The sequence below is a fragment of the Trachypithecus francoisi genome, unplaced genomic scaffold, assembly GCF_009764315.1.
Source record: "Trachypithecus francoisi isolate TF-2019V2 unplaced genomic scaffold, Tfra_2.0 Lachesis_group13, whole genome shotgun sequence".
Classification (NCBI taxonomy): Eukaryota; Metazoa; Chordata; class Mammalia; order Primates; family Cercopithecidae; genus Trachypithecus; species Trachypithecus francoisi.
In genome coordinates this window covers 80,835,697-80,860,207 of record NW_022681458.1, presented here as the reverse complement: position 1 = coordinate 80,860,207, position 24,511 = coordinate 80,835,697, and the positions used below count along the sequence as shown (strand labels likewise).

Here is a 24,511-nt window from a genome sequence, read left to right as displayed (position 1 = left end):
GGTAGCTCTTTGGTGTTTCTTCTTTTAAGAACACTAATTGGATGGATCCAGCCCCACTCCTATGGCCTCATTTAACCTTCATTACCTCTATAAAGGCCCTGTCTCTAAATACAGTCACATTTGGGGTTGGGACTTTAAAATATAAACCTCAGGGGGACATAAACCTTCATCCATAGTATTGCCATTATAATATTTTGTATACTTTGGCACTTAAGAAGGTAAGATTTTTTTTTTAACCTAGTAATTTAATGTTTTCTTTAGAGGTTTTTTCCCTAATATGACAGTCTCCTATATATAATCTACTTGGTGATACAAATATCCCTTTGTTTGCTTGTACTTTCGCTTCCTCATAAAGTAAATTTTTCTATAGCTACTAGTGCTATAAATAGCTATGAATGTTAGCTTTCTTGGATAGGCCTTACTTTTTAGATCAATTTTAAGTTTATAAAAAAATTGCACAGACCGTTCAGACAGTTCCCATATATTTCCTCTCCCTGCTGCACACAATTTCTCCTCTTATTAACATTTTACATTAGATCAGTACATTTGTTACAATTGATAAAGCAACATTAATAGGTTATTATCAACCAAAGTCCATGGTTTACATTAGGGTTCATTCTGTGTTATACAGTTCTATTGGTTTGGACAAATGTTTAATGACATGTATCTACCGTTACAGTATCAGGGATGGTTTAACTTCCCAAAAAATGCCCTATGCTCCACTTGTTCATCCCTATACCTTCTCCCTGATGCCCTGACAACTGCTGATGTTTTTACTGTCTCTATAGTTTTAGCTTTTCCAGAATGTCATATAGTTGTAATAATATAGTATGTAGCTTTTAAAACTTCTTTCACCTAGCAATATACATTAATCATTCTTTCATGCCTTTTTTTGTGGTTGATAGCTCATTTCTTTTTCCAGTACTCCCACTTTATCTGTAGGGGATACATTCTAAGACCCCCAAAAGATGCCCGAAACCTCAGATAGTACTGAACCCTATGTATACCATTTTTTTCCTACACATACATACCTGTGATAAAATTTAATTCATAAATTAGGCACAGTAAGAGATTAATAATAGCTAACAATAAAATTGAATAATTATAACAATATGCCAGAGTCACAAGTCTTGTGCCTTGGGACTTTTATTAAGTATAATAAGTGGCCAATATCAAGGGTAACATATAGAAATAGAAGAACAGAAAAACCTCTGTGGGATTTGGCATTAACATAGACCTTAGTGAAACCTGTTTTATTAGAGATAGTGATTTTTTAAAAACACTTAACTGTGAAGGGAAGGGAATTGATGAGATAACACAATTGTCTGAAGGTAGAGAGAAGATAAAACAATTTTTTTGTTTCTAATGAGAAGAGTATAATTAAGCATGGGGAGTAGATACATAGAGATTATAAAGACAGTGATGATTACAAAATATTTAACCAAATAATTAGTATTATACATGTTTGTGATAGAGCCATGGTACACTTAATTAGGTAAAATGCCAAAAGACAGTGCCAAGCTCCAAGCTTTACATATCACAAACATCAAAAATGACTTGCTGAATTAAATTAAATTGAGTCTCCATTAACATGTAAATCATAATATCTGTGCCCTGGAATAATTTAGAGTTTAATTGTTGTGTTTACTTCCGTATGAAGGTCATCGAACACTATTTATTGGAGTACATGTGCCCTTGGGAGGAAGAAAAAGCCATCGACGTCACAGACATCGTGGTCATAAACACAGAAAGAGAGACAGAGAGAGAGATTCAGGATTAGAGGATGGAAGGGAGTCACCTTCTTTTGGTAAGAATCCTTCTCCTTGTTTTTATTAAATTAATTATTGTAATGTACTTGCTGGTACAATTATGATTAGGAGTAATACCTTATACTCATAAAATTGTTTATACTTTTTAAAAACATGTTGGGCAGGTTGGAGAGAAGTGGGAGAGATAAAGCTTGGTCTTTGTTTTTCTCTTACATATTTGCTTTGAGAAGCTGAGTATTGATGAAGATTTATGATATAGGAAATACAACTGAGCAAAGCTCAAAAACTCTTCTTAATTTGTACAAGTAATCATCATTACTCAAAGTGCTTTGAAAATCCAGGGGAAAATGCCTTAATTTAGTTCCCATTTGCACTTTTACTGATGGTGCCCAACTTTCAGTCTTAGGATGTTATATTAGTCCATTTTCACACTGCTGATAAAGATATACCTGGACTAGACAATTTAAAAAAAAAGAGGTTTAATTGGACTTACAGTACCACGTGGCTAGGGAAACCTCACAATCATGGTGGAAGGCAAGGAGAAGCAAGTCACATCTTACATGGATGGCAGCAGGCAAAGAGAGCTTGTGCAGGAAAACTCCACCTTATAATAACTATCAGATCTCATGAGACTTACTCACTATCACAAGAACAGCATAGGAAAGACCTGCCCTCATTATTCAATTAACTCCCACTGGGTCCCTCCCACAACATGTGGAAATTCAAGATGAGATTTGAGTGAGGACACAGCCAAACCATATCATTCTACCCTTGGGCCTTCCCAAATATCATGTCCTCACATTTCAAAACCAATCATGCCTTCCCAACAGTCCTCCAAAGTCTTAACTTGTTTCAGCATTAACTCATAAGTCCATAGTCCAAAGTATCATCTGAGATAAGGCAAGTGCTTTCCATCTGTGAGCCTGTAAAATCAAAAGGAAGCTAGTTACTTCCTAGATACAACTGAGGTAAAGGCATTGGATAAATACAAACATTCCAAATGGGAGATATTGGCAAAACAAAGGGGCTACAGGCCCCATGCAAGTCCAAAATCCAGCAAGGCAATCAAATCTTAAAGCTCCAGGATGATCTCCTTTGACTCGATGTCTCACACGCAGGTCACGATGATGAAAGAAGTGAGTCCTCATGGTCTTGGGCAGCTCTGCCCTTGTGGCTTTGCAGGATATAGCCCCCCTCCTGGCTGCTTTCATGGGCTGGTGTTGAGCGTCTGACACTTTTCCAGGCACACTATTCAGGCTGTCAGTGGATCTTCCATTCTGGGGTCTGGAGGACAGTGGCCCTTTTCTCACAGCTCCACTAGGTGGTGTCCCAGTAGGAACTCTGTGTGGGGGCTGTAACACCACATTTCCCTTCTGCACTGCCCTAGAAGAGGTTCTCCATGAGGGCCCTGCCCCTGAAACAAATTTCTGCCTGGGCATCCAGGCATTTCCATGCATCCTCTGAAATCTAGGCAGAGGTTCCCAAATTCCAGTTCTTGACTTCTGTGCACCCACAGGCTCAATACCATATGGAAGCTGCCAAGGCTTGAGGCTTGCACCCTCTGAAGCCACAGCCTGAGCTCTACGTTTGTCCCTTTCAGCCATGGCTGGAACAGCTGAAATGCAGGACACCAAGTCCCTAGGCTGCACACAGCATGGGTACCCTGTGCCTGACTGAGAAAACCACTTATTCTTCCTGGGCCTCTGGGTCTATATGGGAGGGGCTGCCATAAAGACCTTTGACATGCCCTGGAGACATTTTCCTCCTTGTCTTGTGTGTTAACATTTGAGTCCTCATTACTTATGCAAATTTCTGCATTTGGCTTGAATTTCTCCTCAGAAAATGGAATTTTCTTTTCCATTGCATTGTCAGGCTGCAAATTTTCTGAATTTTTATCCTCTGCTTCCCTTATAAAACTGAATGCCTTTAACAGCACCCAAGTCACTTCTTGAATGCTTTGCTGCTTAGAAATTTCTTCTGCCAGATACCCTAAATCATCTCTCTCAAGTTCAAAGTTTCAAAATCTCTAGGGCAGGAGTAAAACACCACCAGTCTCTTTGCTAAAACATAACAAGAGTCACCTTTGCTCCTCATCTTCATCTGAGACTGCCTAGACCTTATTGTTCATATCACTATCAAGCTTTTGGTCAAAGCCAGTCAACAGGTCACTAGGAAGTTCCAGACTTTCTCACATTTTCCTGTCTTCTTCTGACCCCTCCAAACTGTTCCAACTTCTGCCTGTTACCCAGTTCCAAAGTCACTTCCACATTTTCAGGTATCTTTTCAGCAGCACCCCACTCTAGTAGTATCAATTTACTATATTAGTATGTTTTCAGGCTGCTGATAAAAACATACCTGAGACTAGGCAATTTACAAAAGAAAGAGGTTAAATTGGACTTACAGTTCCACGTGGCTGGGGAAGCCTCACAATCATAGCAGAAAGCAAGGAGGAGCAAGTCACATCTTAGGTGGATGGCAGCAGGTAGGGAGATCTTGTACAGGAAAACTCCCCCTTATAATAACCATCAGATCTCATGAGACTTACTCACTGTCATGAGAACAGCACAGGAAAGACCTGCCCCCATGATTCAATTGCCTCCCACTAGGTCCCTCCCACAACACCTGGGAATTCAAGATGAGATTTGGGTGGGGACACAACCAAACCATATCAGATGTGAACCTTTTACTATTGTGAATGCTGTCTCTTTGGAAGTATATTCAGAATACCATAATAAGTGTTTTTGTAGTTGTTAAAAGGTTCTGAGTGCCATGAGAGCCCATGTACATGACATAACTGAGAACCTGGCTTTCAGTTCCTTGACCATCCCATCTCTTGTGACCTTCTCTGTCATTGCACTTAGTTCACCTTCTCATCCATATTCACTCCATCCCTGAAGTCACCAATTCATTTATCTTTCTCTCTGACCACAGCTTCACTCCTTTCTTGCTGTGCAGCTACTTAACCCCTCTACTTTTCTTCTCTCCATAAGTTTGTCTTTGTTTATCCTACTCTGATTGCATAGCATGCAGTTTTAGGAATACTTTAGCATTACTAGTATTCCATCAGTATTACTAGTAATCTATTTAGTAATACTAGTATTTTAAATGTCTTAGGTTCTAAGTTTTAGTTTTATTCACGCCTTTACTGCCTCTTTTGTTTTCATTTTTAATAGGAAACAGCATTTTATTTAAAATATTTTTAATAGATTTCTTAAAGATGTAAATAATTGAATTAAACTTAGTTTATATTACTTGTATGAATTAATTTACATTTTGTTAACATTCATGAAAAATAATTTAGCTAGGTATGCAATTCCAAATTGACAGGTATATTAACTCAGAACTTTGAACATAATATCTACTTATTTATCGATTTCATGAAGATGTTAAGAAAGGAGGTAAAAATCTATTGTTGCACTATGGTTAATTTGGATTTTATATTTTTATGAGTTTAAATCATTTCCTTTATTTTGGTATTTAGCTTTACATTTATTATGATATTTTCAGGCACATATATATGCCTTTTATGCTTTTCTTGGTTGATATTTAATGAAAATGTGTATTAATAGTTCTTTAAAATGCTTAAACTTGTCCTATTTCTATTATTTTCTCTCCCATTTATTTAAATTCGTTTTTTCAAATATTCATTAGGAATATTCCTTTCAATTTCATTTTCAATTTATTTTGATCCCTTTTTTATATCTTTTCCTCGTCCTGACATTGAAGTGTTTATTTTAGCTAATTCATTTATTCATATTTTAGCTCACAGTTTTTAAAAGCCTTGCTCATATCCCTCTACTTTCTTTAAACATTTTGACTACGTATGTCTTTCATTTCTTTTACTTTGGATTTAGGGGGTACGTGTGCAGGTTTGTTACCTAAGTATGTTGTGTGATGCTGAGATTTGGGGTATGGATGGTCATATCATCCAGGTAGTGAGCACAGAGTATACTTTTACAACCCTTGTTCCCCACCCTCCTTCCCAGCTCTGGTGATTCTCAGTGCCTATTCCCATCTTAATGTCCATGAGTACTCAATGTTTAGCTCCTAATTATGAGTGAGAACATTCAGTATTTGGTTTTCTGTTCCTGAGTTAATTTTTTTAGGATAATGGCCTCCAGCTGCATTCATGTTACTGCAAAACGATATGATGTCAATCTTTTTATGGCCACATAGTATTTCATGTTATATATGTATCACATTTTCTTCATCCACTTTACCATAATGGAACCTAATTGATTCCATGTCTTTGCTATGGTGAATAGCACTGCAGTGAACATACAAGTGCATGCATCTTTTCGGTGGAATGATTCATTTTTCTTTGAGTATATTCCCAGTAATGGGATTGTTGGGTTGAATGTTAGTTCTGTTTTAAGTTCTTTGAGATATCTCCAAACTGCTTTCCACAGTGGCTGAACCAATTTTTATTCCCACCGACAGTGTGTAAGCATTCCATTTTCTCTGCAGCCTTGTCAGCATCTGCTATTTTTTGACTTTTTAATATTCACCATTCTGACTGGTGTGACATGGTGTCTCATTGTGGTTTTGACTTGCATTTCATTTTTTCACCGCTTGTATGTTTTCTTTTCTTTTCCTTCTTTTCTGTTCATGTCCTTTGCCCATTTTTAATAGAATTATTATTATTATTTTTTTGCTTGTTGATTTGTTTAAATTTTACTTGTGGATTCTGGGTATCAGACATTTTTTGAATGCATAGTTTGCAAATATTTTCTCCCATTCTGTAAGTTCTCTGTTTAGACTATTGAGATTTGCTGTGCAGAGGCTCTTTAGTTTAATTAGGTCCCACTTGTCAATTTTTGTTTTTGTTGCAATTGCTTTTGGAGACTTAGCCATAAATTCTTTGCCAAAGTTAATGTTGGGAAGGGTATTTCCTAAGCTTTCTTCTAGAATTATTATAACTTAAGGTATTTAACTCTTTAATCCAACTTGAGTTCATTTTTGTATGTGGTGAAAAGTAGGGATCCAGTTTCATTCTTTTGTGTATGGCTTGACAACTATCCCAGCACCATTTATTTAATAGGGAGTCCTTTCTCTATTAGTTATTTTTGCTGACTTTGTTGAAGATCAGATGGTTGTAGGTGTTTAACTTTATTTCTGGGTTCTCTATTCTATTCCATTAGTGTATGTGTCTGTTTTTGTACCAGTACAATGCTGCTCGGGTTAATGTAGCTGTAGAGTATAGTTTGAAGTCAGGTAATATGATGCCTCTGACTTCGTTCTTTTTGCTTAGAATTGCTTTGGCTATTTGGGTTCTTTTTCGATTCCATATTAATTTTAGAATAGTTTTTCTAATTCTGTGAAAAACAACATTGGTGTTTTGATAGAGATAGTATTGAATTCTGTAAATTGCTTTGGGCAGTATGGCCATTTTAATGATATTGATTCTTCCTATTCATGAGCGTGAAGCATTTTTACATTTACTTGTGTTGTCTCTGATTTCTTTCAGCAGTGGTTTGTAGTTCTCCTTGTAGAGATCTTTCACTTCTTTGGTTAGATGTATTACATTTTTTTGTGTGCATTGTAAATGGGATTGAGTTTTTAACTTGGCTCTCTGATACAATGTTATTGCTGTATAGAAATACTATTGACTTTTGTAAGTTGATTTTGTATCCTGAAACTTTACTGAAATTGTCAATTCTAGTAGCCTTTTGGTGGAGTCTTTAGGGTTTTCTATTTATAGAATTATAATCATCAGCAAAGAGAGATAGTTTGACTTCCTCTCTTCCTGTTTGAATGCCTTTTATTTCTTTCTCTTGCCTGATTGCTCTGGCTAGGTCTTCCCATGCTATCTTAAATAGGAGGCAAGAGTAGGCATCACTTTCTTCTTCTGGTTCTCAAGGGGAATAGTTAAAGCTTTTACCCATTTGGTATGATTTTAGCTGTGTGTTTTTCATAGATGGCTCTTATTGTTTTGAGGTATGTTTCTTCAGTGACTAGCCTGTTCAGGGTATTTTATCATGAAGGGATTTGGGATTCTCTTGAAGGCCTTTTCTGTATCTATTGAGATAACCATATGGTTTTGATTTTGATTCTGTTTATGTGGTGAATCGTATATATTGAATTGTGTATGTCAAACCAACCTTGCATCCCAGGAATGGAGCCTACTTTATCATAGTGAATTAGCTTTTTGATGTGCTGCTGAATTCAGTTTGCTAGTATTTTGTTGAGGATTTTGTGTCTGTATTCATCAGGGATTTTAGCCTGAAGTTTTCTGTTTTTGTGTCTCCGCCAGATATTGGTATAAAGATGATGTTGGCATTGTATAATATGTTAGTGAGAAGCATCCCCTCATCCTCAATTTTTAAGAAGAGTTTTAGTAGGATGGGTACCAGTTCTTCTTTGTACATCTAGTAGAATTCAGCTATGAATCCATCTGGTTCAGGGCTTTTTTTGGTTGGTATGTTTTTAAAAATTACTGATTCAATTTCAGAACTTGTTATTGGCTTATCATGTTTTCACATTACTTCTTGTTCAATCTGGGATGGTTTTGTGTTTCCAGGAACTTATCCATTTCCTCTAGATTTTCTAATTTGTTTGCATAGAGGTGTTCATAATAGTCTCTGAATATCTTTTGTATTTCTGTGGGATTGGTTGTAATGTCATTTGTCATTTCTGATTGTGCTTATTCTCTTTTTTTTTGTTAATCTAACTAGTAGTCTATCAAGCTTGTTTATTCTTTCAAAAACAAACTCTTTTCATTGATCTTTTGTATGGACTTTTGCATCTCAATTTCTTTCAGTACTTCTCTGATTTTAGTAATTTCTTTTCTTCTGCTAGCTTTTAAAGCCATACTTATGTTGGAGTTCCTCCATTTTTCTGTTTTCTCCTTGCCTCCACAAGCAGATATACTCTGCTGGAAATCATCATTCAACAAGGCAGATTGTAACCATTATAAAGTTATGACTCAAGGAGACCTTCAACATCTCCTCCTAATTTCATTGTGTATCTCTGACATTTGAAATAATTTTTTTTCAACTTTCTTTACCTTCTTCATCATTCTCCAATATCCTCTCTTTTCACCATTACTTAATAGTAATCTTGCTTTCTATTTCAGAGGGAAAATATATCATCAGAAAGAACTCACTTTACTTTCTTCCTATTAAAAAGTTATAGCTGCAAACTTTCTTCCTATTAAACAGTTAAAACTGCAAGAAAATAAGGAAGTTTTATTTTCCTTTATGTTTACTTTCTATTCCGTCTCACCACTCTGGAAACTTATGCCATTTCTAATTTAATTGACCTCTTCCTCTTCAGATGAATTGTTCTTATCATCTTTTAAACATGATAGAGCCTCCACCATTTTAAGCAGTTCCCCAACCTCCTGTAAACCCACCTTTATTCATTCAGATATGTAAGTTAACTACATATAAATGTTTGGGGTAACAATTTTACTTTTAAATATCTCTCTATATTGCTTTATTTGCTTTATTCAATATCTGGCTTCAGTAACTATGGCAGATAAGTCTATAGTCTTTCTATTTTTATTTTATTTTTTGGGTTTATGTATTTTAATCCTGAATGTTTATAGACATTTTTTCTGTATCCCTTAATGAAGAAATTTGCTAAGATTGACCTAATGGTAGGTGTATTAAAAAGCTTTACCATCCTGCATACACTAATAGTTTTCCACCTAGGAAACATTTTCCTATTATATTTTATTCTGTTCCATTTACTTTGATCTCTTTGTGAAGACTTTCTTTGCTCATATCCCTCTACTTTCTTCAAACATTTTAACTACATATATCTTTCTTTTTTTTAACTTTGAATTTGGGAGTACATGTGCAGGTTTGTTACATGAGTATGTTGCATGATGCTGAGGTTTGGGTATGGATGGTCCTATCACCCAGGTCGTGAGCATAGAGTATAGTTAGTTTTACAACCCTTGTTTCCTACCCTCCTTCTCAGCTCTGGTGATTCCCAGTGCCTATTGTTCCCATCTTTATGTCCATGAGTACCCAATGTTTAGCTCCCATTTATGAGTGACAACATGCAGTATTTGGTTTTCTGTTCCTGAGTTAATTTGCTTAGGATAATGGCCTCCAGCTGCATTCATATTACTGCAAAAGGATATGATGCCATTCTTTCTATGGCTGCATAGCATTCCATGGTGTATATGTACCACATTTTCTTTATCCACCTCACCCTAATGGCACTTAGTTGATTCCATGTCTTTGTTATGTTGACTAGCACTAAGATGAACATACAGGTACACATTAGATTTCTGATTTCTGCTCTGTATACTTTTTCTCTGTAGTTTAATGTTAGTCTTTTATATTACCATTTGATTATCTGCAGTATAAATTCTGCATTTTCCTACTTTTATTATGAGTTTTGATTTTGCTGTTGCATTTTTAGTTTTCATGAATTTCTTTCTTATTTCATCCTGTTTTCTTTACATGTTAGCCTGTCCTTTCCTGAATACTTTTTATTTTTTCTGCTTGGTAGAGTGTATTCCCAGTGATTTCTGGACATTTTCTTTTTATCCTAAAGTAGATAATTTTCAGAGCTATGATCTTCCTTTGGACTATCAGATTATTTTTACTCTCCAATGATTTTTAGTATTTTTTATGGACTCCTAGGTTTTTTCCTTTTTTTCTCCTTTTTAAACAAGGCAAGGTAGATTCGTGCTATATCTACCCAGCTATATCCTAAGATTGCTTAATGAGGTTGATGTCAGTATGCTTCATGTTTCCAAGAGTATGTATAATAAACATCACACTTATCCAAATGCCCTGTACTTCTGCCAGGGGCAGCATGGTTGTTGGTAGCAGAGTGTGTAGAGAAAAGTACTCTAGGTATCCTGCATCACCATGATAGAAGGATGGTTGTCCACAAGAATGGGCAGATGGGCTGAGAGTATAGGATGTACTAGGTATCTTCTGCATTTTCAAAATGTTTTCTCTTTCATGAGGGGAAGTCTTAGAGTGTAAAAAAAGTGACAATTTGGCATATTTTCCTCATTCAAGTTGCATCTGCTTATAGTTAGCAGAAATGCCCTCTTAGACTCTAGGAGTGGATTATCTGTTGGGCTACGCTCTAATGATGAGTTTTCATCATTTTCTAGTATTTGAGAAATACATTTATATCATCTTACAAATATTTCATGAGCAAATAAAAATAAGCTGTATTTGTCATTTGTTTGTTCTCTGTGCCTCTTCTTCTTTATTTTTCCCTAACTGAATACATTATGCCAGTTTTTCTAGAACAGTGGTTCTCAATATTGACTGCATCTGAGAGTTCTAAAACTGTACTAATGCTCAACCCCTACACCAACCAGAATCTCTGTGCCTGGGGCCTAATCATGGGTATTTTTTGAAAAGTACTCCCAGGTGATTCTTCTGGGAAGAAGGTTGATATCCTTCTTCTGGTGGAAGGTTGATATCCACTGTTCTGGAAACTTTGCTATTTAAATTTGGTTCATCAAGGGTCTAATATCCAGAATCTATAAGGAACTTAAACAAGTCAACAAGCAAAAATCAACGTGATTAAAGAGTGGGTAAAGACATGAACAGACGCTTCTTAAAAGAAGACATATAAGTAGCCAATAAACATAAGAAGAAATGCTCAATATCACGAATCATCAGAGAAATGCAAACCAAAACCACAATGAGATACTATCTCTTACCAGTCAGAATGGTGATTATTAAAAAGTCCAAAAACAACAGATTCTGATAAGGCTGCAGAGAAAAGGGCATGCTTACACACTGTTGGTGGGAATATAAATTGGTTCAGCCATTATGGAAAGCAGTTTGGAGATTTCCTGAAGAACTTGGAACTACTATTGAACCAGCAATGTCATTACTGGGCATATACCCAAAGGAAAATGAATCATTCTATCAAAAGACACATGGATGTTAGTATTAATCACAGTGCTATTCACCACGGTAAAGACATGGAATCAACCTAGGTGCTCATCAACAGTGGATTGAATAAAGAAAATATACATGTACTCCATGGCATACATTGCAGCCCTAAAAAACAGCAAAATCATGTCCTCTTTGCAGCAACATGTATACAACTGGAGGTCATTATCCTAAGTGAATTACTGCAGGAAAAGAAAACCAAATCCACATGTTCTCACTTATAAGTGGGAGCTAAACATTGGGTAGTTGTGAACATAAAGATGGCAACAATAGACACTGCAAACCACCAGAGAGGAGAGGGAGGGTGGGGAACTAGGGTTAAAAAGGTAACTATTGGATACTATACTGCCCACTACTTGGGTGACAGGATCAATCATACCCCAAACCTCAGCATCATGCAATATGCCCATATAACAAGTCTGCACATGTACTCCCTGAATCTACAATAAAAGTTGAAATTATTTTTAAAACTCACCAAACCTAAAGAAAGCTGTACTGCTAGCTTTTAAAAGTTATTTAATAAATAAACCTTTTATTTTATAACAAAAATAGTAAAAATAAATTTCTACTTCAGAGTATAAAGCCAATAATATTAGCATTAAATTTAAGCTTGCCAGAATGCAGAATCTCAGGCCCCATCCAGACCTCTTGAGTCAGGATCTGTACATTAAAAATATATTTAGGTAACTGGTATGGTTTGGCTCTGTGTCCCTACCAAAATCTCATCTCCATTTGCAAACCCCATGTGTTGAGGGAGGGACGTGTAATCTCCATGTGTGGAAGGAGGAAGGTGATTGGATCTTGGGGGCGGTTTCCCCCATGCTGTTCTCGTGATGGCGAGTTCTCACGAGATCTGAGGGATTTATAAGGCAGTGGTCCCTGCTCTTTGCTCGCTCTCGCTTCTGCTGCATTGTGAAGGAGGTACCTGCTTCCCTTCTGCCATGATTGTAAGTTTCCTGAGGCCCCTCCAGGCATGTGGAGCTGTGAGACAATTAAACTTCTTTCCTGTATAAATTACCCAGCCTCAAGGAAGTTCTTTATCTCAGTGTGAAACAGACTAATATAGTAACATATATGAATCTTAAAATTTGACGACAAGCAACGCTCTAGAATGTTACTTATCAAACCTTCTGGCACATTGGAATCACCTGAGGGGCTTTTAAAAAATTATTGATGCGGGGGCGGAGCAAGATGGCCGAATAGGAACAGCTCCAGTCTTCAACTCCCAGCGCGAGCGACACAGAAGACCGGTGATTTCTGCATTTTCAACTGAGGTACTGGGGTCATCTCTCTAGGGAGTGCCGGACAATCGGTGCTGGTCAGCTGCTGCAGCCTGACCAGCGTGAGCTGAAGCAGGGCGAGGCATCGCCTCACCTGGAAGCGCAAGGGGGAAGAAAATCCCTTTTCCTAGCGAGGGGAACTGAGACACACAACACCTGGAAAATCGGGTAACTCCCACCCCAATACTGCGCTTTAAGGAAACAGGCACACCAGGAGAATATATCCCATACCTGGCCGGGAGGGTCCCACGCCCACGGAGCCTCCCTCACTGCTAACACAGCCATCTGCGGCGATCTATCCGCAAGGCAGCAGCGAGGATGGGGGAGGGGCGCCCGCCATTGCTGAGGCTTAAGTAGGTAAACAAAGCCCCTGGGAAGCCCGAACTGGGTGGAGCTCACAGCAGCTCAAGGAAGCCTGCCTGTTTCTGTAGACTCTACCTCTGCGGACAGCGCACAGCTGCAGTCCATTAGGGGAAAGAGCGGGGCGTGGCATACGCAAACGACTCTGTCTGACAGCTTTGGGGAGAGCCGTGGATCTCCTAACGCGGAGGTTGAGATCTGAGAACGGACAGACTGCCTGCTCAGGTGGGTCCCTGACCCCTGAGTAGCCTAGCTGGGAGACATCCCCCACTAGGGGCAGTCTGACACCCCACACCTCACAGGGTGGAGTCACCCCTGAGAGGAAACTTCCAAAGAAAGAATCAGACAGGTACAATCGCTGTTCAGCAATATTCTATCTTCTGCAACCTCTGCTGCTGACACCCAGGCAAACAGGGTCTGGAGTGGACCTCAAGCAATCTCCAACAGACCAACAGACAGTCCTTCTGACTGTCAGAAGGAAAACTATCAAACAGGAAGGACACCTATACCAAAACCCCATCAGTACGTCACCATCATCAAAGACCAGAGACAGATAAAACCACAAAGATGGGGAAGAAGCAGGGCAGAAAAGCTGGAAATTCAAAAAATAAGAGCGCATCTCCTCCTGCAAAGGAGCGCAGCCCATCGCCAGCAACGGATCAAAGCTGGTCAGAGAATGACTTTGACGAGATGAGAGAAGAAGGCTTCAGTCCATCAAACCTCTCAGAGCTAAAGGAGGAATTACGTACCCAGCGCAAAGAAACTAAAAATCTTGAAAAAAAAGTGGAAGAATTGACAGCTAGACTAATTAATGCAGAGAAGATCATAAACGAAATGACAGAGATGAAAACCATGACACGAGGAATACGTGACAAATGCACAAGCTTCAGTAACCGACTCGATCAACTGGAAGAAAGAGTATCAGCGATTGAGGATCAAATGAATGAAATGAAGCGAGAAGAGAAAACCAAAAGAAAAAAGAAGAAAAAGAAATGAACAAAGCCTGCAAGAAGTATGGGATTATGTAAAAAGACCAAATCTACGTCTGATTGGGGTGCCTGAAAATGAGGGGGAAAATGGAACCAAGTTGGAAAACACTCTTCAGGATATTATCCAGGAGAACTTCCCCAACCTAGTAGGGCAGGCCAACATTCAAATTCAGGAAATACAGAGAACGCCACAAAGATACTCCTCCAGAAGAGCAACTCCAAGACACATAATTGCCAGATTCACCAAGTTGAAATGAAGGAAAAAATCTTAAGGGCAGCCAGAGAGAAAGGTCGGGTTACCCACAAAGGGAAGCCCATCAGAATAACAGCAGACCTCTCGGCAGAAACTCTACAAGCCAGAAGAGAGTGGGGGCCAATATTCAACGTTCTTAAAGAAAAGAATTTTCAACCCAGAATTTCATATCCAGCCAAACTAAGCTTCATCAGTGAAGGAGAAATAAAATCCTTTACAGATAAGCAAATGCTTAGAGATTTTGTCACCACCAGGCCTGCCTTACAAGAGACCCTGAAGGAAGCCCTAACATGGAAAGGAACAACCGGTACCAGCCATTGCAAAAACATGCCAAAATGTAAAGACCATCGAGGCTAGGAAGAAATTGCATCAACTAACGAGCAAAATAACCAGTTAATATCATAATGACAGGATCAAGTTCACACATAACAATATTAACCTTAAATGTCAATGGACTAAATGCTCCAATTAAAAGACACAGACTGGCAAACTGGATCAAGAGTCAAGACCCATCAGTCTGCTGTATTCAGGAGACCCATCTCACATGCAGAGACATACATAGGCTCAAAATAAAGGGATGGAGGAAGATCTACCAAGCAAATGGAGAACAAAAAAAAGCAGGGGTTGCAATCCTAGTCTCTGATAAAACAGACTTTAAACCATCAAAGATCAAAAGAGACAAAGAAGGCCATTACATAATGGTAAAGGGATCAATTCAACAGGAAGAGCTAACTCTCCTAAATATCTATGCACCCAATACAGGAGCACCCAGATTCATAAAGCAAGTCCTTAGAGACCTACAAAGAGACTTAGACTCCCATACAATAATAATGGGAGACTTCAACACTCCACTGTCAATATTAGACAGATCAACGAGACAGAAAGTTAACAAGGATATCCAGGAATTGAACTCATCTCTGCACCAAGCGGACCTAATAGACATCTATAGAACTCTCCACCCCAAATCAACAGAATATACATTCTTCTCAGCACCACATCGCACTTATTCCAAAATTGACCACATAATTGGAAGTAAAGCACTCCTCAGCAAATGTACAAGAACAGAAATTATAACAAACTGTCTCTCAGACCACAGTGCAATCAAACTAGAACTCAGGACCAAGAAACTCAATCAAAACCGCTCAACTACATGGAAACTGAACAACCTGCTCCTGAATGACTACTGGGTACATAACGAAATGAAAGCAGAAATAAAGATGTTCTTCGAAACCAATGAGAACAAAGATACAACATACCAGAATCTCTGGGACACATTTAAAGCAGTGTGTAGAGGGAAATTTATAGCACTAAATGCCCACAAGAGAAAGCAGGAGAGATCTAAAATGGACACTCTAACATCACAATTAAAAGAACTAGAGAGGCAAGAGCAAACACATTCCAAAGCTAGCAGAAGGCAAGAAATAACTAAGCTCAGAGCAGAGCTGAAGGAGATAGAGACACAAAAAACCCTCCAAAAAATCAATGAATCCAGGAGTTGGTTTTTTGAAAAGATCAACAAAATTGACAGACCGCTAGCAAGACTAATAAAGAAGAAAAGAGAGAGGAATCAAATAGTCGCAATAAAAAATGATAAAGGGGATATCACCACCGACCCCACAGAAATACAAACAACCATCAGAGAATACTATAAATGCCTCTACGCAAATCAACTAGAAAATCTAGAAGAAATGGATAATTTCCTGGACACTTACAGTCTCCCAAGACTAAACCAGGAAGAAGTTGAATCCCTGAATAGACCAATAGCAGGCTCTGAAATTGAGGCAACAATTAATAGCCTACCCACCAAAAAAAGTCCAGGACCAGATGGATTCACAGCTGAATTCTACCAGAGGTACAAGGAGGAGCTGGTACCATTCCTTCTGAAACTATTTCAATCAATAGAAAAAGAGGGAATCCTCCCCAACTCTTTTTATGAGGCCAACATCATCCTGATACCAAAGCCTGGCAGAGACACAACAAAAAAAGAGAATTTTAGACCAATATCCCTGATGAACATCGATGCAAAAATCTCAATAAAATACTGGCAAACCGGATTCAGCAGCACATCAAAAAGCTTATCCACCATGATCAAGTGGGCTTCATCCCTGGGATGCAAGGCTGGTTCAACATTCGCAAATCAATAAACGTAATCCAGCATATAAACAGAACCAAAGACAAGAACCACATGATTATCTCAATAGATGCAGAAAAGGCTTTTGACAAAATTCAACAGCCCTTTATGCTAAAAACGCTCAATAAATTCGGTATTGATGGAACGTACCTCAAAATAATAAGAGCTATTTATGACAAACCCACAGCTAATATCATACTGAATGGGCAAAAACTGGAAAAATTCCCTTTGAAAACTGGCACAAGACAGGGATGCCCTCTCTCACCACTCCTATTCAACATCGTGTTGGAAGTTCTGGCTAGGGCAATCAGGCAAGAGAAAGAAATCAAGGGTATCCAGTTAGGAAAAGAAGAAGTCAAATTGTCCCTGTTTGCAGATGACATGATTGTATATTTAGAAAACCCCATTGTCTCAGCCCCAAATCTCCTTAAGCTGATAAGCAACTTCAGCAAAGTCTCAGGATACAAAATTAATGTGCAAAAATCCCAAGCATTCTTATACACCAGTAACAGACAAGCAGAGAGACAAATCAGGAATGAACTTCCATTCACAATTGCTTCAAAGAGAATAAAATACCTAGGAATCCAGCTTACAAGGATGTAAAGGACCTCTTCAAGGAGAACTACAAACCACTGCTCAGTGAAATCAAAGAGGACACAAACAAATGGAAGAACATACCATGCTCATGGATAGGAAGAATCAATATCGTGAAAATGGCCATACTGCCCAAGGTTATTTATAGATTCAATGCCATCCCCATCAAGCTACCAATGAGTTTCTTCACAGAAATGGAAAAAACGGCTTTAAAGTTCATATGGAACCAAAAAAGAGCCCGCATTGCCAAGACAATCCTAAGTCAAAAGGACAAAGCTGGAGGCGTCACGCTACCTGACTTCAAACTATACTACAAGGCTACAGTAACCAAAACAGCATGGTACTGGTACCACAACAGAGATATAGACCAATGGAACAGAACAGAGTCCTCAGAAATAATACCACACATCTACAGCCATCTGATCTTTGACAAACCTGAGAGAAACAAGAAATGGGGAAAGGATTCCCTATTTAATAAATGGTGCTGGGAAAATTGGCTAGCCATAAGTAGAAAGCTGAAACTGGATCCTTTCCTTACCCCTTATACGAAAATTAATTCAAGATGGATCAGAGACTTAAATGTTAGACCTAATACCATAAAAACCCTAGAAGAAAATCTAGGTAGTACCATTCAGGACATAGGCATGGGCAAGGACTTCATGTCTAAAACACCAAAAGCAACGGCAGCAAAAGCAAAAATTGACACATGGGATCTAATTAAATTAAAGAGCTTTTGCACAGCTAAAGAAACTACCATCAGAGTGAACAGGCAACCTACAGAATGGGAGAAAATTTTTGCAACCTACTCATCTGACAAAGGGCTAATATCCAGAATCTACAAAGAACTCAAACAAATATACAAGAAAAAAAAAACAACCCCATCAAAAAGTGGGGAAAGGATATGAACAGACATTTCTCAAAAGAAGACATTCATACAGCCAACAGACACATGAAAAAATGCTCATCATCACTCGCCATCAGAGAAATGCAAATCAAAACCACAATGAGATACCATCTCACACCAGTTAGAATGGCAATCATTAAGAAGTCAGGAAACAACAGGTGTTGGAGAGGATGTGGAGAAATAGGAACACTTTTACACTGTTGGTGGGATTGTAAACTAATTCAACCATTATGGAAAACAGTATGGCGATTCCTCAAGGATCTAGAACTAGATGTACCATATGACCCAGCCATCCCACTACTGGGTATATACCCAAAGGATTATAAATTACTCTACTACAAAGACACATGCACACGTATGTTTATTGCGGCACTATTCACAATAGCAAAGACTTGGAATCAACCCAAATGTCCATCTGTGACAGACTGGATTAAGAAAATGTGGCACATATACACCATGGAATACTATGCAGCCATCAAAAAGGATGAGTTTGCGTCCTTTGTAGGGACATGGATGCAGCTGGAATCCATCATTCTTAGCAAACTATCACAAGAAGAGAAAACCAAACACCGCATGTTCTCACTCATAGGTGGGAACTGAACAATGAGATCACTTGGACTCGGGAAGGGGAACATCACACACTGGGGCCTATCATGGGGAGGGGGGAGGAGGGAGGGATTGCATTGGGGAGTTATACATGATATAAACGTCATGCACATGTACCCTAGAACTTAAAGTATAATAAAAAAAAAAAAAAAAAAAGAACAAAAATAAAAAAAATAAAAAAAATAAATAAATAAACATAGTGCAGTAAGGCAGATGTCAAAAAAAAAAAAAAAAAAAAAAAATTATTGATGCTAGGCTTCACCCTCAAGATTTTCATTTAATTAATCTTGGGTGTTTCCCTAGGAACTGGTATTTTTTAAAAGTACCCCAAATTATTTAATAACTACTTAAATAATTAATCAAGAATCAGATTCTGAGAAGCTTCTGCCTCTCAATTTGGTGAAACGTGGAAATAAGTCCAGTGGCCCAGATTCTCACTCTTATATTTTAGCCGCTATTTTTGGATGCCACCTACCTTTTTCCTTCTTCAATCATCTGAGTATCTTTACTGACATTTAGAGCTAAATGTGGTTTATCAGTGACAAATGTTTGGCACTTGGTGGTTTCTAAGCAGTGGAACTTTCTAGATTTCACTTTTTTCAATTTCTCTAGTACTAATCATCTGCCTTCATCCTTATTCCACACTCAGTTTATTTGCTATAATAAGTACTCAGTCACACACAGAGACTTCAACCAAACCCTAAACACCATCGTATCAGATTTGGGTTTTGATATTCTGCATAGTGAGAATATATGATATTTCTATGCTGAAGGCATTAAAGAAAATTTCTGCCTACTTAAGAAATAGTTATTTTACTTGGAAGCATTCCAAAGAAAATATTTTGAAGATATTTCTGCAGGTTCCTCAAAATTCTTTGGAATTCAACTTCCAAAGAAGTATAGCATAGAGGAGAATTTAAGAGAGTATCAGGTCTCTCTGCTACAAAGCTTGATATATGTTGTAAATTAGAGTATGAATCTGTGAAGTCATGGAATAATTTGGGCCCAAATTATGAAGCAAGCATCAATTTAGCAAAACGATTTTTGGGAAAATGTTTGAATTTGGGCACTCTTAAAAAATTTTATTACTCCAACGTATAAGCAACATCAGCAGAATCCTGCTTTATTATAAGAACCAATCATAAAATACAGTGTTGTTAAAACATCCTAGTTGCACTAGTGTTGCATTCAGGTAAAAGAATAGGCCTTTAATATAGCGGGAAGAGTTTATGCTTACATTACAGGAAAACAATGACTGGTTCCAGCCTGCTAGATGTCACGGTTGGGCTATGATTCCTAGGTGAATCTAAAGAGGGACTGTGTGTCCAACAAAGACTGGCTTTTGGTCTGTGTGGTAGTGGTGGTGGTGATGTTTGCTCATACAGAAAACTTTTAATGCCCACAAATAAGTTCAACCTGCTTTGGCTACTGTACTTAATAAATATATTAATTTGTTTATATGAATGTGATGATGATTAATTAATTCTCCTTCCTATTGCAATCAACTCCCCAGTAACAGAAAAGTGCTAAAATTTCACATTTTTTTAATAATTTTTTTAAATTATACTTTAAGTTCTAGGGTACATGTGCACAACGTGCAGGTTTGTTACATATGTATACTTGTGCCATGTTGGTGTGCTGCACGCATCAACTCGCCAGCACCCATCAATTCGTCATTTATATCAGGTATAACTCCCAATGCAATCCCTCCCCCCTACCCCCTCCCCATGATAGGCCCTGATGTGTGATGTTCCCCTTCCCAAGTACAAGTGATCTCATTGTTCAGTTCCCACCTATGAGTGAGAACATGCGGTGTTTGGTTTTCTGTTCTTGTGATAGTTTGCTAACAATGATGGTTTCCAGCTGCATCCATGTCCCTACAAAGGATGCAAACTCATCCTTTTTTATGGCTGCATAATATTCCATGGTGTATATGTGCCACATTTTCTTAATCCAGTCTGTCACAGATGGACATTTGGGTTGATTCCAAGTCTTTGCTATTGTGAATAGTGCTGCAATAAACATACATGTGCATGTGTCTTTATAGCAGCATGATTTATAATCCTTTGGGTATATACCCAGTAATGGGATGGCTGGGTCATATGGTACATCTAGTTCTAGATCCTTGAGGAATGGCCATACTGTTTTCCATAATGGTTGAACTAGTTTACAGTCCCACCAACAGTGTAAAAGTGTTCTTATTTCTCCACATCCTCTCCAACACCTGTTGTTTCCAGACTTTTTAATGATTGCCATTCTAACTGGTGTGAGATGGTATCTCATTGTGGTTTTGATTTGCATTTCTCTGATGGCCAGTGATGATGAGCATTTTTTCATGTGTCTGTTGGCTGTATGAATGTCTTCTTTTGAGAAATGTCTGTTCATATCCTTTGTCCACTTTTTGATGGAGTTGTTTGTTTTTTTCTTGTAAATTTATTTGAGTTCTTTGTAGATTCTGGATATTAGCCCTTTGTCAGATGAGTAGATTCAAAAATTTTCTCCCATTCTGCAGGTTGCCTGTTCACTCTGATGGTAGTTTCTTTTGCTGTGCAGAAGCTCTTTAGTTTAATCATATCCCATTTGTCAATTTTGGCTTTTGTTGCCGTTGCTTTTGGTGTTTTAGACATGAAGTCCTTGCCCATGCCTATGTCCTGAATGGTATTAGCTAGGTTTTCTTCTAGGGTTTTTATGGTATTAGGTCTAACACTTAAGTCTCTAATCCATCTTGAATTAATCTTCGTATAAAGAGTAAGGAAAGGATCCAGTTTCAGCTTTCTACTTATGGTTAGCCAATTTTCCCAGCACCATTTATTAAATAGGGAGTCCTTTCCCCATTTCTTGTTTCTCTCAGATTTGTCAAAGATCAGATGGCTGTAGATGTGTGGTATTATTTCTGAGGACTCTGTTGTGTTCCATTGGTCTATATGTCTGTTTTGGTACCAGTACCATGCTGTTTTGGTTACTGTAGCCTTGTAGTATAGTTTGAAGTCAGGTAGCGTGACGCCTCCAGCTTTGTTCTTTTGATTTAGGATTGTCTTGGCAATGCGGGCTCTTTTTTGGTTCCATATGAACTTTAAAGCCGTTTTTTCCAGTTCTGTGAAGAAAGTCATTGGTAGCTTGATGGGGATGGCATTGAATCTATAAATAACCTTGGGCAGTATGGCCATTTTCACGATATTGATTCTTCCTATCCATGAGCATGGCATGTTCTTCCATTTGTTAGTGTCCTCTTTTATTTCACTGAGCAGTGGTTTGTAGTTCTCCTTGAAGAGGTCCTTTACATCCCTTGTAAGTTGGATTCCTAGGTATTTTATTCTCTTTGAAGCAATTGTGAATGGAAGTTCATTGCTGATTTGGCTCTCTGTTTGTCTGTTACTGGTGTATAAGAATGCTTGTGATTTTTGCACATTGATTTTGTATCCTGAGACTTTGCTGAAGTTTCTTATCAGCTTAAGGAGATTTTGGGCTGAGACAAGGGGGTTTTCTAAATATACAATCATGTCATCTGCAAACAGGGACAATTTGACTTCTTCTTTTCCTAACTGGATACCCTTGATTTCTTTCTCTTGCCTGATTGCCCTAGCCAGAACTTCCAACACTATGTTGAATAGGAGTGGTGAGAGAGGGCATCCCTGTCTTGTGCCAGTTTTCAAAGGGAATTTTTCCAGTTTTTGCCCATTCAGTATGATACTGGCTGTGGGTTTGTAATAAATAGCTCTTATTATTTTGCGATACGTTCCATCAATACCGAATGTATTGAGCGTTTTTAGCATGAAGGGCTGTTGAATTTTGTCAAAAGCCTCTTCTGCATCTATTGAGATAATCATGTGGTTCTTGTCTTTGGTTCTGTTTATATGCTGGATTACGTTTATTGATTTGCGAATGTTGAATCAGCCTTGCATCCCAGGGATGAAGCCCACTTGATCATGGTGGATAAGCTTTTTGATGTGCTGCTGAATCCGGTTTGCCAGTATTTTATTGAGGATTTTTGCATCGATGTTCATCAGGGATATTGGTCTAAAATTCTCTTTTTTTGTTGTGTCTCTGCCAGGCTTTGGCATCAGGATGATGTTGGCCTTATAAAATGAGTTAGGGGGGATTCCCTCTTTTTCTATTGATTGGAAAAGTTTCAGAAGGAATGGTACCAGCTCCTTCTTGTACCTCTGGTAAAATTCAGCTGTGAATCCATCTGGTCCTGGACTTTTTTGGGTTGGTAGGCTATTAATTATTGCCTCAATTTCAGAGCCTGCTATTGGTCTATTCAGGGATTCAACTTCTTCCTGGTTTAGTCTTGGAAGAGTGTAAGTGTCCAGGAAATTATCCGTTTCTTCTAGATTTTCTAGTTGATTTGCATAGAGGTGTTTATAATATTCTCTGATGGTAGTTTGTATTTCTGTGGGGTCAGTGGTGATATCCCCGTTATCATTATTTATTGCGTCTATTTGATTCCTCTCTCTTTTCTTCTTTATTAGTCTTGCTAGTGGTCTGTCAATTTTGTTGATCTTTTCAAAAAACCAGCTCCTGGATTCATTGATTTTTTTGGAGGGGTTTTTGTGTCTCAATCTCCTTCAGTTCTGCTCTGATCTTAGTTATTTCTTGCCTTCTGCTAGCTTTTGAATGTGTTTGCTCTTGCTTCTGCAGTTCTTTTCATTGTGATGTTAGGTGTCAATTTTAGATCTTTCCAGCTTTCTCTTGTGGGCATTTAGTGCTATAAATTTCCCTCTACACACTGCTTTAAATGTGTCCCAGAGATTCTGGTATGTTGTATCTTTGTTCTCATTGGTTTCAAAGAACATCTTTATTTCTGCCTTCATTTTATTATGTACCCAGTAGTCATTCAGGAGCAGGTTGTTCAGTTTCCATGTAGTTGAGCGGTTTTGATTGAGTTTCTTAGTCCTGAGTTCTAGTTTGATTGCACTGTGGTCTGAGAGACAGTTTGTTATAATTTCTGTTCTTTTACATTTGCTGAGGAGTGCTTTACTTCCAATTATGTGGTCAATTTTGGAATAAGTGCAATGTGGTGCTGAGAAGAATGTATATTCTGCTGATTTGGGGTGGAGAGTTCTATAGAAGTCTATTAGGTCCGCTTGGTGCAGAGATGAGTTCAATTCCTGGATATCCTTGTTAACTTTCTGTCTCATTGATCTGTCTAATGTTGACAGTGGAGTGTTGAAGTCTCCCATTATTATTGTATGGGAGTCTAAGTCTCTTTGTAAGTCTCTAAGGACTTGCTTTATGAATCTGGGTGCTCCTGTATTGGGTGCATATATATTTAGGATAGTTAGCTCTTCCTGTTGAATTCATCCCTTTACTGTTATGTAATGGCCTTCTTTGTCTCTTTTGATCTTTGATGGTTTAAAGTCTGTTTTATCAGAGACTAGTATTGCAACTCCTGCTTTTTTTTGTTCTCCATTTGCTTGGTAGATCTTCCTCCATCCGTTTATTTTGAGCCTATGTATGTCTCTGCATGTGAGATGGGTCTCCTGAATACAGCAGACTGATGGGTCTTGACTCTTTATCCAGTTTGCCAGTCTGTGTCTTTTAATTGGAACATTTAGTCCATTAACATTTAATGTTAATATTGTTATGTGTGAACTTGATCCTGCCATTATGATATTAACTGGTTATTTTGCTCGTTAGTTGATGCAGTTTCTTCCTAGCCTCGATGGTCTTTACATTTTGGCATGTTTTTGCAATGGCTGGTACCCGTTGTTCCTTTCCATGTTTAGGGCTTCCTTCAG

General features: G+C 38.1%; 1 protein-coding gene across 3 annotated transcripts in view; it reads left to right on the top strand.

Annotated features, from left to right (window-relative positions):
- Positions 1-24,511, top strand: part of SLC4A10 (solute carrier family 4 member 10) — a 395,086-nt gene that overhangs the window by 187,653 nt on the left and 182,922 nt on the right. For all 3 annotated transcript variants that reach the window (XM_033231304.1, XM_033231305.1, XM_033231303.1), the window contains exon 3: positions 1,661-1,807. In XM_033231304.1, coding sequence (XP_033087195.1) covers positions 1,661-1,807 — 147 coding nt within the window. The remainder of the gene's footprint in view (positions 1-1,660; positions 1,808-24,511) is intronic.